The 13,687-nt window shown below is 31.9% G+C and overlaps 2 protein-coding genes across 5 annotated transcripts; both read left to right on the top strand.

The window, feature by feature from the left end:
- Positions 1 to 1,219: 1,219 nt before the first annotated feature.
- On the top strand, positions 1,220 to 4,709 carry LOC106758151 (protein YIF1B). 4 transcript variants are annotated; one of them, XM_014641089.2, is made up of 5 exons: positions 1,220 to 1,366; positions 2,342 to 2,525; positions 3,127 to 3,225; positions 3,333 to 3,484; positions 4,030 to 4,709. In XM_014641089.2, exons 2-5 carry the CDS (start codon positions 2,343 to 2,345, stop codon positions 4,415 to 4,417), a joined length of 822 nt encoding a protein of 273 aa, XP_014496575.1. In that variant the 5' UTR covers positions 1,220 to 1,366; position 2,342; the 3' UTR covers positions 4,418 to 4,709. The 4 variants fall into 4 exon arrangements, with proteins under 4 accessions (XP_014496575.1, XP_014496572.1, XP_014496574.1 ...); XM_014641086.2 differs by having other exon boundaries at positions 1,222 to 1,366; positions 2,339 to 2,525; XM_014641088.2 differs by lacking the exon at positions 1,220 to 1,366 and adding an exon at positions 1,416 to 1,691 and having other exon boundaries at positions 2,339 to 2,525.
- A 1,362-nt stretch (positions 4,710 to 6,071) lies between these two features.
- On the top strand, positions 6,072 to 8,995 carry LOC106759377 (proline dehydrogenase 2, mitochondrial). The gene is made up of 4 exons (XM_014642527.2): positions 6,072 to 6,854; positions 7,718 to 8,363; positions 8,450 to 8,690; positions 8,794 to 8,995. Exons 1-4 carry the CDS (start codon positions 6,312 to 6,314, stop codon positions 8,831 to 8,833), a joined length of 1,470 nt encoding a protein of 489 aa, XP_014498013.1. The 5' UTR covers positions 6,072 to 6,311; the 3' UTR covers positions 8,834 to 8,995.
- Positions 8,996 to 13,687: the final 4,692 nt, after the last annotated feature.

The raw sequence follows: 13,687 nt of genomic DNA, 5'->3' as shown, positions 1-13,687 counted from the left end.
CTTATTTCTAATTAATGAAAAACATTACAAATAATATTTAAAAATGCAGAAAAGTTTAAATTAATGGAAATAAATAGTCAAATAAGTGTAATAAAGATCAATATATATATATATATATATATATATATATATATATATATATATATTATAATATAATTACAAAATCACACTTTCAATATATCAACTTTAACTATATTAGTTTAATTTAAATTCCATATAATTAATTTTTAATAATTATATATATGTTTTAAAAATAAAATTAATATATAATTTTAAATTTACAAAATAATGTAATATTAACAATAACCACTAAAAATTAAACATATATTTTAAAATATTAATAAAAGTAAAAATTTTATTTTAAACTTACAATTATTTATTATATTAAAAATAAAAAATATAAAAAATTATTTTAATATTTACCTAATTAAAAAGTAATAAAATATTGTTATAAAAGCATAATTTATCCAAGAAATCTGAAATATATTAACTTGTTACATACGATAATAACGTACTTGTTAATTATAAAGTGAATTAAGGAGAAATAAGTTAACTTCGTATTGTTGGTAGGAAATAAACAAAATAAAAAAGAGGTTTTGTAAGTATTTTTTTCATTTTATTTTTATCCATTCTTTTAAACCAAATACTCTTAGGAGTACGCAAATAATTAATATTTCAATTTTTGTCGTGGATAAAAGCCTTTTCCTTTTACAGCGCATGAAAACAATTTAAAATAATATAAATAGTCATCAAAATCAAAATATAATTTTTATTAAGATTTTTCGTTTACTTTTAAAATTATAATATTTTCAAATATTATGTAAGATCCTTTCAAGAATTCTTATATATAAAATATTAAAATTGAAACAAAGATTTCAATTATAAAAGTCTCATGTAAAATTTATAAGTGATAGTATTTTTAAAAACCATTTATTACATTTCTTTAATTTTCACTTTATTTCTAATTTATTCTCACTTATTTATTTTATTTTCTGCATTTGTCCTACCTCTGCCTATGTTTAGAAAGAAGAAAACGTATTAACTTTCAGCTATTTCTTCAACTACTTTTTGTTCTGTTAAAAAAATACTTTTATTTAAGCAAAAAATTAACAATAGACAATTATTAAAATAATTCAATTTTTACAATTTTCTATTATTACGCACTGCTGGTATATTGGGTGAGAAGATTGGAGAAGGAGGCACCGAAACGGTGCGTATTAGTAGAAAAGGGTAGAAAAACTTTGAATTTGATTGATTCGGTTCAGTTCCTTGAGACTTTCACTGTCAGATCTTCTTCTCTGTCTTCTTTATTCAATTCATCTACCAAACGCGTTTCTCTTGTTGACTCTGCACCCTCTCTATTCAGGTTCCTTCTTCTTTTCCTTTAAAATTTTTCATTATCATTTTGTATTTTTTGCATTTCAATCATAGATCACCCTCTTTCTCTCTGCGCCTTTGTTTGCTCTAAAGCTTACAAATTTGCATTCTGTCATACCTCTTTGCTATTGGGTTGTTCCTGATTTGTGCCACCCCCCAATATCTCCTTACTAACTATTCTTGTTCTCTTTATTTGGGCTTCTTCGACCTTAAAGCTATCATATCAAAACGAACCGTTCCTCTTGTGCTCATCTCATTGCTCATAATTGCTTAACGCGCTGCTGATTTAAATCCCTTTTTTATTTTTCAAACGGGTATTACCAATCCCCATTTTCTCTATCTTATTTGTGTTTGTGTATTTTACTGAAGCAACTTGAAGTTCATGTTGTTCTTTCTTAAACCCCCACGGAGCATTGTATTAATAAAACATATAAAATTTGGTATCAACAAATTGGGAACTTGGATGGGTCGGGAGAGTGAGTTTACGGTTACCCCCATGATTTAGCCGACTGTCATCTTTACATCTGAACTGGAATGGATATTGGCATCTCTTTGGCTTGTTATGTTTTAGGTAGATGATTTATTCATGTCATGAGACATTATTTTTTTTTTTCTTTTTACTTATTTGATTTAGTGCATCAAGTGGTTATATATCTAGTACTTTTTAGGTGGCTCTGGTTATGTGGTGGGGTTTAACTTCAATCCCCACATTCCCATTTTTTTCTTTCATCTTAGGTCCAATCATGGTTTTAAGTTGCGGTTGTGATTGCAGTGTCATGACATTCTGCAAAATTGTGGCCAATGTAACCACAATTGAAGCTGGAGAGTCTAAAAATATTGTTGAAGTGGCTGATATGGCAGCTGTAGTTTTTTTTTTTTTTTTTTTTTTTTTAAATCTCCATAGAACCTAGAAAAAAGTTATGTCTAAGTTCTGATTGATTGTATGCTTTTTTATGTGCAGTAGAATGTATAATAATGTTGGGATGCCACCGGGGGGACCTCAACTGCATCCTCAACCTCCAACGAGCTCACAGCCTAATTTGTTTGGAAATGCATTTAATGCTGCTGGATCAGGACTCATTCGAGGTGGATTGGGTGCATATGGAGAAAAAATATTAGGATCAAGTTCTGAGTACGTCCAAAGCAATGTACGTATCGTCGTTTTATCATTCTTTTTATTGAATAATGTAATTTGACATGCTAATTCATGGTTGACAAAATTATATCTGATTTCTTGTTTGTCTCTCATTTTAGCTTTTCGTATGTTTAGTTTCTTTCTTGTTTTGCATCTTCTTCCTTGCATCTAAATTGTGTGTGGAAAACTGCTTTTTTTTTAGAAAACATATATACCTATTGAGTACCGTGTTTCTAAGCTGTTTGGTATATCATTTGAGCAAATGCTTATCTGCTGATCAGAAACAAAGCTTGCCTGTTGATGATAAAAAATAATTATACCATACAACTTAGCATCTTAATATTTTGCATTTACTTTTTAATCCTTTTATAGTAAATTTAAATGTTGTGAATTATTGCAATTCACTTTTGAATCTATTTCATATATGGCAAATGTTGTCACTTCAACAATGCTTACATTTAAATTAAGTCAGGTTCCTTTGATTTTGGAGAAAAACCAATGCAGCTGAGATAATTTTTGTATCTTTAGTTAGCATATTAGCTAAATTATAGATATTATATGGAGTTGTGGATTCAAAGTATTTTTTTTAAATATTTTTATCTGCTCAACTACAGATAAGCCGGTATTTCTCTGATCCCCAATACTACTTTCAAGTGAATGATCACTATGTTAAGAACAAATTAAAGGTTATTTTGTTCCCATTCCTGCACCGGGTAAGCAGCAATAATGTCACCTTTTTTCAAATTTTTCTAGTTGTATTTTCAATTCATTATCTTATTCTATCTTCTCGCTTGCCCTTGTCTGTTTTTCTTGTGTTCAGGGTCATTGGACTAGAATTACTGAACCCGTGGGAGGTAGGCTATCCTATAAACCACCAATCTATGACATAAATGCTCCAGACTTGTACATTCCATTAATGGCATTTGGTACCTACGTTGTTCTTGCCGGCATCTCACTTGGTTTACATGGAAAGTAAGTATAAGTCTCGTTAATCTTAATTACTGAAATGACTAGATGTATTTTCCTCAAACTCAAATTTAGCTACCTGGTCCCCACTTGAGCTTATTTTTGCCTTTATATATACTATGTCACCGTTCTTTAAAAACGATTTGTGCTTGTTTGTGGTGGTGCCTTGGAAATACAAAATGATTATTTACCTTATGAAATAAAAAAAGGATACTGTTTATTATCAGAGTTGAACAGTGGCACCTCCCTTTTTGACTAGGTGTAATAATGAGTCCCTTTCCTTAAAGAAATTAAAGTCCAAAAGTTATCTTCATATTCTTCTGTTCCAAACTAAAACATATAAGATGTGATCAGAAATCAGACAAGTAATGATCTTCTATGGTATGAAGATTGCTGATTTCATTTTCTTGATTGTTATTTTAGTAACTCCATAGATGGATTTTGATAAGTTTCACTGAACTTTTAGTTTGGTTTATAGTGCTGAATTCGTTCCATGTCCACATGCTTTCTAGTTTGTCAGAGTATTTTAACCATGCTGTATTTGTTGGCAGGTTTAGTCCTGAAGCTTTGAACTGGTTATTTATCAAGGGATTGGTTGGCTGGTTTATGCAAACTGGACTGCTTAAAGTTGCTTTACTTTCATTGGGCACTGGGGAAGCACCTCTATTGGACATTATAGCGTATGCTGGGTACACTTTTACGGGCTTATGTTTGGCTGTTTGTGGAAGAATGATATGGAGTTACTCCTACTACTTTCTGATGCTGTCGACCTGCTTATGTATGGCAGTGTTCTTGGTTAAAACAATGAAGAGAGTCCTTTTCGCTGAAGTCAGGAGTTATGATTCAAGCAAGCACCACTATCTCTTACTCTTCATTGCTTTGGCTCAGTTCCCATTATTCACATGGCTTGGAAACATTACTGTCAATTGGCTAATATAGTGATAGCATTTACACTGTTCTTAAGAGTTAGAAGACCCTGGTAATTCTTTTGGTTGTTAACTTTGGAGAATTGTAATATAAGGTTCTTTTCTCTCTTTATTGGATGTCAAAGATGCGAAATCGTAGTCATTCTCCTTCATCAGATGTATCATATGATTTTTCGTACATGTATCATATGATTTTTCGTACTTAATTTTCCTTACAGACTTTTTACCTTGGCTCACCATTAAGTTGGGTTGTCTTTGGGGGTCACTTTCTCGATAATGGTTCTCAGTCACAGATTCACAGAAAATATTTGTTTGAAGCTTTGCATTGCTATCTTTAATCTGTATTCTAATAGTGCAAGAATTGTGAGAGTTGAAAATGTTGTCTATATATTTTAGTAGATTGCATGATTTTTGCTGTTGCAGACCATATTTCTTTGAAATGGATGTGTGGATTGTATAGAAAATTTTTCCTCCATTGGTCAGGAGGGAAATTTTCAGAAGGTGAATTCAAAAGTGGGTAACTCAAAAGGAAGAAAATTTCTTTATATGTATAATCAAGAGCAACTAGAGTTTTTTAGGAAATGTTTGTTCATAAACATTGTTACCTTCTTTCAGATAGGCCCTTTGGTTTATACTCAAATATATTATTAAACCAAGAAAATAGAATGAAATGAGGACTGCCCTTTTATTTTTTATTTTTTTTTTTATAAAACTTCTATTTTGTGTATATTTTTGTTGAATAACATGACAAATTGTGGAATTCTTTGTAATTGTTATAAAATAACAATAAAAAAACGGTGCATTATGTATTCGAAGGAGAAGAGCGTGAGAAGAAAAATATTAAAGCTTTTGTTCTGGATTTTAGAATTTTTCTAATAGTATAATAATAAGTAACATTCATAAAACGTTGATGAGGTATCTGTAAATATTAATTAAAATCATATACTTTTCTTGTAAGAAGCTAGTTATATATGTCATAAAAGCAATATTTTACAATTACCTTTTATACGAATTATAATTAGTGTGTATTTAGTTAGATAATACGTTAAATAGTGGTATATTTTTTTAATTATGTATAAACAGTTGACAACATTTTAATGGTGTGATATTAAAATGTTCCTTGAACCAATTCAGTGGGAAATAATATAGATAATCATAACAAAACTAAAAATGAATTTTAGTTTGGGGAGTATTTACATTTTATGAACTAAACTGACTGTTAAAAAGATATTTTTGTAAATAAATGATAGTGAATGAATCAATACGATATCTGTCTTCACAAAAGGACATATACATGCAAATAAATTAACACGATATATAATTTATTAATAAAAGGAAATTTGGAAAAGCTAATACATTTAAAAGATATATTATTTATGATTGTTCTTATAAGCAAGACAATAGTCTGATGAAATTAATATTATTAATTAAAAAAGTAATTTTAAAATAAAGTTGTAGTTAATGATTAGAAAAAAGTGATGAGGTAATAATAAAGGTTAAAGTAGGTAATAAAACGATAACGGTGAACGGAAGAGATTTGTACACGTGTCGAGTGATGAGAAAGAAGAGATAGGAAGTGCGCTGGATTAAGATGGGTGCAAAGGTGGATCTGTGTCAGCACCGAATGTGTCTCAAATATTAGAACCTAAAGATGCGGTCACTTAAGCAGACTATGAAAAAATCGAACACATGTTTACAAAAAACAGGAAAAAGAGCTATTTCAAGGAAGCACGTTGCATGGTGAGAGCTATAAAAGGCAGAAGGAAGAAGAGAATGATACAGAAGTAGCATTTTGCATCTCACAGCGTTTTTAGGTCCCAAAGAAAGAGAGAGAGAGAGGAAACAAAGAAAGGGAGGAACAACACCAACCAACACCAACACAACCGCCGGCTAACGTCGTACGTTACATGGCCACTCGTGTTATTCCACCAAGAATCCTAAGGAATCTCCGATACAACACAGCCACAAAACCACTCAAAGCCCCACCAACTCCTCTCTCCCCGACTCTCTCTCCTTCTCCCTGCCTCCCACCCCCGACCTCCGCCGTCCTCCGCCCAGCCGCCACCGCTGATCTTAACTTTCACGACGTCGAGAAGCTCTTCTCCCACGTTCGCAGCCCCGCGCTCCTCCGCTCCGCCGCCGTCCTCCACGCCACAGCCATCGAGCCCTTTGTCGACTTTGGCACCTGGCTCCTGCAATCCAACCTCGTGCAAGTGCCTGGCCTCCGTGAACTCATCCTCGCCACCGTACGCTCCACCTTCTACGACCACTTCTGCGCCGGAGAAGACGCCCCCACCGCCGCTTCCAAGATCCGTGCCCTCAACCACGCCGGCCTCCGTGGCATGCTCGTTTACGGCGTCGAGGACGCCCTCGACAATGACGCCTGTGACCGCAACTTCAGAGGGTTTCTCCGCACCATCGACGTCAGCCGATCTCTTCCCCCTTCTTCGGTAACCCCTTCTTCGTTTTTCTTATCCTTCCCTTCTCCCTTTATTCATTCAAAATATTTTCACACGACAAAAATTTATATGAATCAGAATCAATACATACCCATGATCTCGATCAATCTTTATATAAAAGCCGTGTTTTGCATGGTTTTAATCTCTGTACAACATATGTATATAATACATTTAACACCTGACACGGTCTTTAGCTTTTTATGCTGAAGATTATTGTCAGGTGTGACTTTGAGATCATAAGTATGTTTTGGTGACTGATCGTATAAAAAGCACACCATTTTCGTTACACCAATTTCATGCAATGGATTGTTTTGACAGATTGTATAAAATTGGGAGGAACGAAGTTTTGGTGTGCGTGTGTTTAAGAACAATGTTTTTTCTTCTGTTGTTTGTTTGTTTGTTCTTGGGTTTTTGCATGTAGCAGATCGGCAACGAATAATGGTGCGATTTGGGAGTGACTGACAAATGTACCAAATGGCATTGTTGAAATGAGAAATCGAAACGGTGGCTTGATTGGGATCCCACCTTTGCTCTGGAACAACATGTAGTACTACTACTACTGTTAAATATGAGGTTATTGGAGAGGGACAAAGATTGGTGATTTCACTGGTGTCACGGTTGCGCGGTGCTTGAAATGGGGTAGAGCGGAGTGTTGGTTTTCCTCCAACAACAGCTACTGTCTAGAACCATCGTGATTTCCTTTCAATTTCCTTTTGGTACCACAGTAGACCAGGAAAATCCTGTGGCTGCTTGTGCTTTTTCCTTTCTTTTCACGTGGAGAGTGGTGGGTTTTAGATGGAGGGGGTATAATGATGATTGTAATAGTTACACAATGAATTTGTTTGATGTGACAGGTGAGCTTTGTGATCGTGAAAATCACCGCAATATGTCCAATGAGTCTTCTGGAAAGAATGAGCGACTTGCTTAGATGGCAGCACAAGGATCCTTCTTTCAGTTTGCCATGGAAGCAAGATTGCTTCCCCATTTTCTCCGAGTCAAGCCCTTTGTACCACACAAGGCAAAAACCAGAGTCTCTCACCCCAGAGGAAGAGAGGGACCTTGAACTTGCCATTCAAAGATTCCGCGAGCTTTGCGAAAGGTGTACACAAGCCAACATTCCATTATTGGTTGATGCTGAACACACTTCTGTTCAACCTGCTATCGACTACTTCACCTACTCCTCTGCCATCTTGAACAACAAAGATGATAACGCCATTGTATATGGCACCATTCAGACCTACCTGAAGGATGCCAAAGAGAGGATGCTTCTGACAGCAAAGGCTGCAGAGAAGATGGGAATCCCAATGGGGTTCAAATTAGTGAGGGGTGCTTATATGTCAAGCGAAACAAAATTGGCTGAGTCTTTAGGTTATCAATCCCCAATTCACGACACCATCGATGACACACACAAGTGCTTCAATGAATGCTCATCTTTCATGCTTGAGAAGATTGCTAATGGCCCAGGTGGAGTTGTTCTTGCAACTCACAATGTTGAGTCAGGTACATACATCATCATTTATCATCCATTGAGTTTAATGATTTATGGAATGATGATCTAATTGAATGTGTGTCTAATGTTCGTGTAGGGAAACTGGCAGCTGCAAAAGCTCATGAGCTGGGAATTGGAAAGGTGAACCACAAGCTTGAATTTGCGCAGCTGCATGGCATGTCTGAGGCCCTTTCCTTTGGTCTGAGCAATGCAGGGTTTCAAGTGAGCAAGTATATGCCATTTGGACCTGTGGAAACTGTTATGCCATATCTCCTGAGAAGGGCCGAAGAGAATAGAGGAATGTTGGCTGCATCGGGCTTTGACAGGCAATTGATGAGGTAAGCACAACATAAAATAAGAACAATTTCCCTTTGAGGCATATACACAAATATTTGGTTGGTGTTATTCTGATCTGACATTCATGTTATGCTTTATGTGCAGGAAGGAGCTGGGAAGGAGGCTAAAAGCTGCTGTTTTTTAATTTCAATTAGTTGGGACGAATTTTCGGGATGTTTAATGTGTTGATTTTAGGCAATAGGATTTGCTATATTTGTGTACAAATTAGACAATCCTGTTAACCTTTTTCTTTTTCAAATGTTACTTCATTCAAATCAATGAAAAGTACATTCAATTTTTATCTCTATTGTAAATATATTCCACTACTACGCTCTTAAAACAATAACATATATATTACTACATAGTGGTCAAGTAATTTATAATTCACCAACTTGACTGCAAAACTATAAATACACGAGTTATACGAAAATAAGATGCCAGTTACAACTTGAATTCACCAAATGACAGCTAAAACAGCTTAGTGTTTAAAGATTTAAACTGATATTGACAAATAACTATGTGAGGAATAATAACAAACACACAGCATACAATTTAAACTCACCAAAAACACAGCAAATCAGAATCTGAGGAATCTGAAGTGACTCTGATCCAATTTCCCAACCTGAAACAAGTTACTCCACTAGCAAAGATTCCAACCCCAAGAGCACAAAATCAATTCTCCAAGTTGCATATTCATTTTGCATACTAATATTGTGACTTTGGAATCAAATTGGTCCATTTGGAAAAAAAATGATGAGGAGATAATCATTGGTTCCATTTGGTAAGAAGAGTCCAATGAAAGAAGTGATGGCAACACTTACAACTTGTTCACTGTCATAATGTGATAGCTAGCTATGAATTCCCTCCAATTTGTAACATGGAAAATGACCTAACCCCAAAAGTACCCAAATCATGTGGATCAATGTTACGTACTACTTCCTCAAGTGATGTTCCACTATTAATTTTTATTCTTTGAAAGGATAAATTTTAAATTTAATAAAATTTAAAGATTCCATGGCAGCCATTGCTGAGTTGGAATCCATAAATTTTCTACTTTCATTCATATATTCAACGAATTTGGATTCTTCCTTTGTTTTCTCGTATTCTTTTTCCAAAAATACACTTATTTTAATATTTTAAAGTATATTAATTTTTTATATATATATTAGAATCAATATATTTTAAAAAGACGAAGAATCTGAGTCCAAGCTCAATTGAAAAGAAAAACCATTAAATTTGTGAAACACAAAAATATGAAAAATATTCAATACCGTAATTCTGTCACAAGAATAACTAAAACGCACGTATCTCAAAAAGGAAAAAGGTTATTTCACCAATATCTAACATTTCACAATTTTTTATAAGAAAAAGAAAAGTAAAATTTATATTATTAAAAAAAAGATAAAATGAAAATAATAAATAATAAATTTAAATGAGTGTAAAAAAAATTGACGTCAGAAGAAAAATAAAAGAAACAACTTGATAGTGATTTCCATGCTCAGAAACAACTGTTATGTATTAATTCGGGGAATCCAAGATCTTATACCTTCTAAATTTCGACACGTAAAAAAAACATGTGAATTTAGAGAATGATTAATTAAAGTTATTTACGTAGAAGAAAGAATATATATATATATATATATATATATATATATATATATATATATATATGTATATATATATATATGTATGTATATGTATATATAAAAGATATATATATATATATGTATAAACCGGGTGAATGGGCTAAGGGCTTTCTTGAAATCCATATCTATGGGCATTTCTTTCTATACCTCCAACCATTACTCTGCACCTCAATTTGTTTTTTAAATTTCAAAACTATCCTTTGTTTAAAATTTAATTTAAAATATTTTCTTTAAGTTTTTCTCTTTTGCACTTCAAAAAATCTTACACTCCTATCTTTTGTATTTTAACGGATTTTAAAATTTATTAAAAAGTTTTTGAACATGAAATTTGTTGAATTTTATTTTTAAAAATTTTTGAAATTTGTAAGAAAAAAATCCTTTTTAAAATACGTTGAAGACTTTGCAGATTATGCATCATAGGTAGGTTCTCTTCACAATTTAGTTGGAATATGTTCTAAATTTGTTATTTTCTAGAAGTTGGTAATTATTATTTCAATATGATTTGCGTATTAAACTTTCAAAACTATTTAAATTATGCCATTTAAAACTACAGTTTACATTTCTTCAATCATGAAATATGAAACATTTTTTATTATACAATTTTGAACATTTTTTTATTGCGCAGTATAAAACATGTTAAATTCAAAACATAATTTAAAATTATATTTTGAATTCTAAATTACGGAAACATAGTTATTATTGATTATGAGACGTGAAGAGAATGACATGTTTTGTTATTTTTATATCATGGTGTGGAAAAATAAAGCGGTATGTAATTGTAAGAAGAAAATAAAAGGTTAACATCTCCGTAATTGATATGAAATATTCATTTATTTTAAGTTAGACAGTCTAAAATGATAATTTTTTATCTTGAGATTAAGTAAAATAAATTATGGTGATATAATAAGAAATATGGAATACTAAAAGAAATAATCGACTTTAAAGATAGTATAAAACGTACAGGCCCGAAAGTGATTGGGTTCATATATAAATACAATATTGTGACGACAAAATTAGAACCATATCATCAATATGTGTTTTGCTACTGAGTGCTCATGCATTCAATTTTTCAAAATTCAATTAAGATCTAATGAAATCTATTATATTTATGATCTAAATCTATTTTAATCACATTAATTACATTTGAATTTGTTCAATTAAAGTTAAATTGAATTAAATATAAAATTAAATCTATTTTGTAATTTAAATTGAATCTCACATTAGATCAACCTAATAGCTTGATGTGAGATTTACTCTATTCAAGTTAACTTGGTTTTGATTGGATGTATTATTCAAAGAAATATTCAATTTGGTTTGGCTAACACTAAGTTTGGTTTGTCTCGATAAAATTTAAAGGAGTTTCTTCCTTCTTGTACCTTTGTAACTTTTTTCTGTATTTTATCATTTCATACTTTTTTTTGATGTACACTCTAAAAGCTAAAGTAACTTCACATTATATAATTTAGAATAATTCAAAAGTAAAAGTATTTTGGTATACTCGATTAGGAACAAGTCAGCTTAGCATGATCAGATCAGAGTTTATTTGGATTCATTTAGAATTGGAACAACTTAACTCAATTTTGATTCATGATTTTAACTTTGGCTTAAAAAAGTTCAATTTAACATTTGGTCTTGGTTTACTTTAAACAACTTTGACTTGATTGACTCACATTGATCTCGACAAAGGATGACTATATTCAACCCTTGACTTGGCTAGATTTAAGCTTAAGTTAGTTCGACTAAAAAAATGGACAAAGTCAACCCAAATAAACTTAGTCTTGGATCGACTTGACAGTACATGGACTTATATTGACTTGTCTCGACCTAGACCTAGATTGACTTGGCTCAAAATGGGTTTGTGTTTATACGAACTGAGTTGAGCCTTGGCCAACTCACCTCAACTAGAGTTTGAACCAACTACCTTGGCTAAGCGTGAGTGGACTTGGCTTTGATTTAGTCATGGATTGACCAATTTTAACCTAGGTCTGAATTGAATAAGTTCGACTTAAGTTTAATTGACCTACCTCAACTTGGGCCTAAACTAACTAAAAATGACTTTGGGTCGACTTAGGCTTGCTTGACCTGTCTCATTCTAGTCTCAAACTAATTAAACTCGACATGACATTGAGATTACTTGACTCGACCTGGGTTTTGACTGACTTGGACTTAGGTTGAATTGTCTCGACATAGTGTTAGGTCAAGGTTGACTTGGCTTAACTTGGACTGACTCGACTTAACATGGGTTAAAGTCGACTTGAATCGACACAAGTCCAAGTTAACTGGCTTGACTAAACTTGTCAACTCAATATAAGTTTAGATTGACTCAATTCGATTTTTGGCATAAATTGACTCAACTTAATTTTAACTCTACTCAATTAGGATACAAACAAATTTAACTCAAATTCAGAAAACAACTCAAATCAAATTAAATTATGATTACCTTAGTTTTACTTTAATTTAAGTTGAATCACTTTCACTTTACATGAACCCAACCTAGTACAACCTTACTTATATCTAACAAACTTAATACGATCAATACTTTAAATGACTTAAATAAACATTAATTTTGAATTTTCAAAATTAAAAAAATTATTCAACCTAACTCCAATTAGAAGTATGAATTAAAAATTAAAATAAAATCCATTTCAATAAATTTAAAAATAACATCAATTTAAATAAATATATATTAACTTTCAATTCTTTATCAAAATTAATTGCCAAAATGGTCAACAATATTAATATAGTTTACTAATTTCATTAGTATCACATTCTTCAACGTGATATTTTTATAGTATTTAATTTTTGTCTATATTCAATGTTAACTTCTACTTTTTCTATCTTTATGTGACACCACATGATAAAATAATAAAAACTCTGCTACTATGTTGCATGAGAAAAAAAATCTAAAACATGATTCCATTGAAAACTTGCGAATGAGAGAAAACACAATCATCACAATTAAATAAACTCTATCAATATATGTAACAAAAAAATTTGAACAACTTTCTTATGGAAAAGGTGAATTAAAAAAAAAAAATATTCTTATCTATGTTTTATAGATGTTTAGGAAAATACAGGAACTGAAACAAGAATATTATAAAGAGAGTATTTTGATTGCATTCGGAAGAGTTCAACAGGTCATTCATACTCAGATGGTATAGATTCTATATTCGTTTCAAATTGTGGTTCCACACTTCTCGAAGAAAAAAATAAATTGGCGTTAAATAATCTACTCTTTCAAAAATATTTCTTCCATAAAAATTTATGTCATGCTTTGAATCTTTCTCTAATCATAAATTAACTCAAGAAACATTTAAGTATTAACAGATTCATCATTCACTAGATAATGCTTT

The sequence above is a fragment of the Vigna radiata genome, chromosome 4 (assembly GCF_000741045.1).
Source record: "Vigna radiata var. radiata cultivar VC1973A chromosome 4, Vradiata_ver6, whole genome shotgun sequence".
Lineage (NCBI taxonomy): Eukaryota > Viridiplantae > Streptophyta > Magnoliopsida > Fabales > Fabaceae > Vigna > Vigna radiata.
This window is presented reverse-complemented; position numbering and strand designations above follow the sequence as displayed.

What these genes read in the sequence shown, in the direction of transcription:
- LOC106758151 (XM_014641089.2), top strand. Translation starts at nt 2,343, where the DNA reads ATGTATAATAATGTTGGGATGCCACCGGGGGGACCTCAACTGCATCCT. An exon ending in CTGAGTACGTCCAAAGCAAT is followed by an intron (nt 2,526 to 3,126) that starts GTACGTATCGTC and finishes GCTCAACTACAG; the next exon opens with ATAAGCCGGTATTTCTCTGA. An exon ending in TGTTCCCATTCCTGCACCGG is followed by an intron (nt 3,226 to 3,332) that starts GTAAGCAGCAAT and finishes TCTTGTGTTCAG; the next exon opens with GGTCATTGGACTAGAATTAC.
- LOC106759377 (XM_014642527.2), top strand. Translation starts at nt 6,312, where the DNA reads ATGGCCACTCGTGTTATTCCACCAAGAATCCTAAGGAATCTCCGATAC. An exon ending in GATCTCTTCCCCCTTCTTCG is followed by an intron (nt 6,855 to 7,717) that starts GTAACCCCTTCT and finishes TTGATGTGACAG; the next exon opens with GTGAGCTTTGTGATCGTGAA. An exon ending in AACTCACAATGTTGAGTCAG is followed by an intron (nt 8,364 to 8,449) that starts GTACATACATCA and finishes ATGTTCGTGTAG; the next exon opens with GGAAACTGGCAGCTGCAAAA.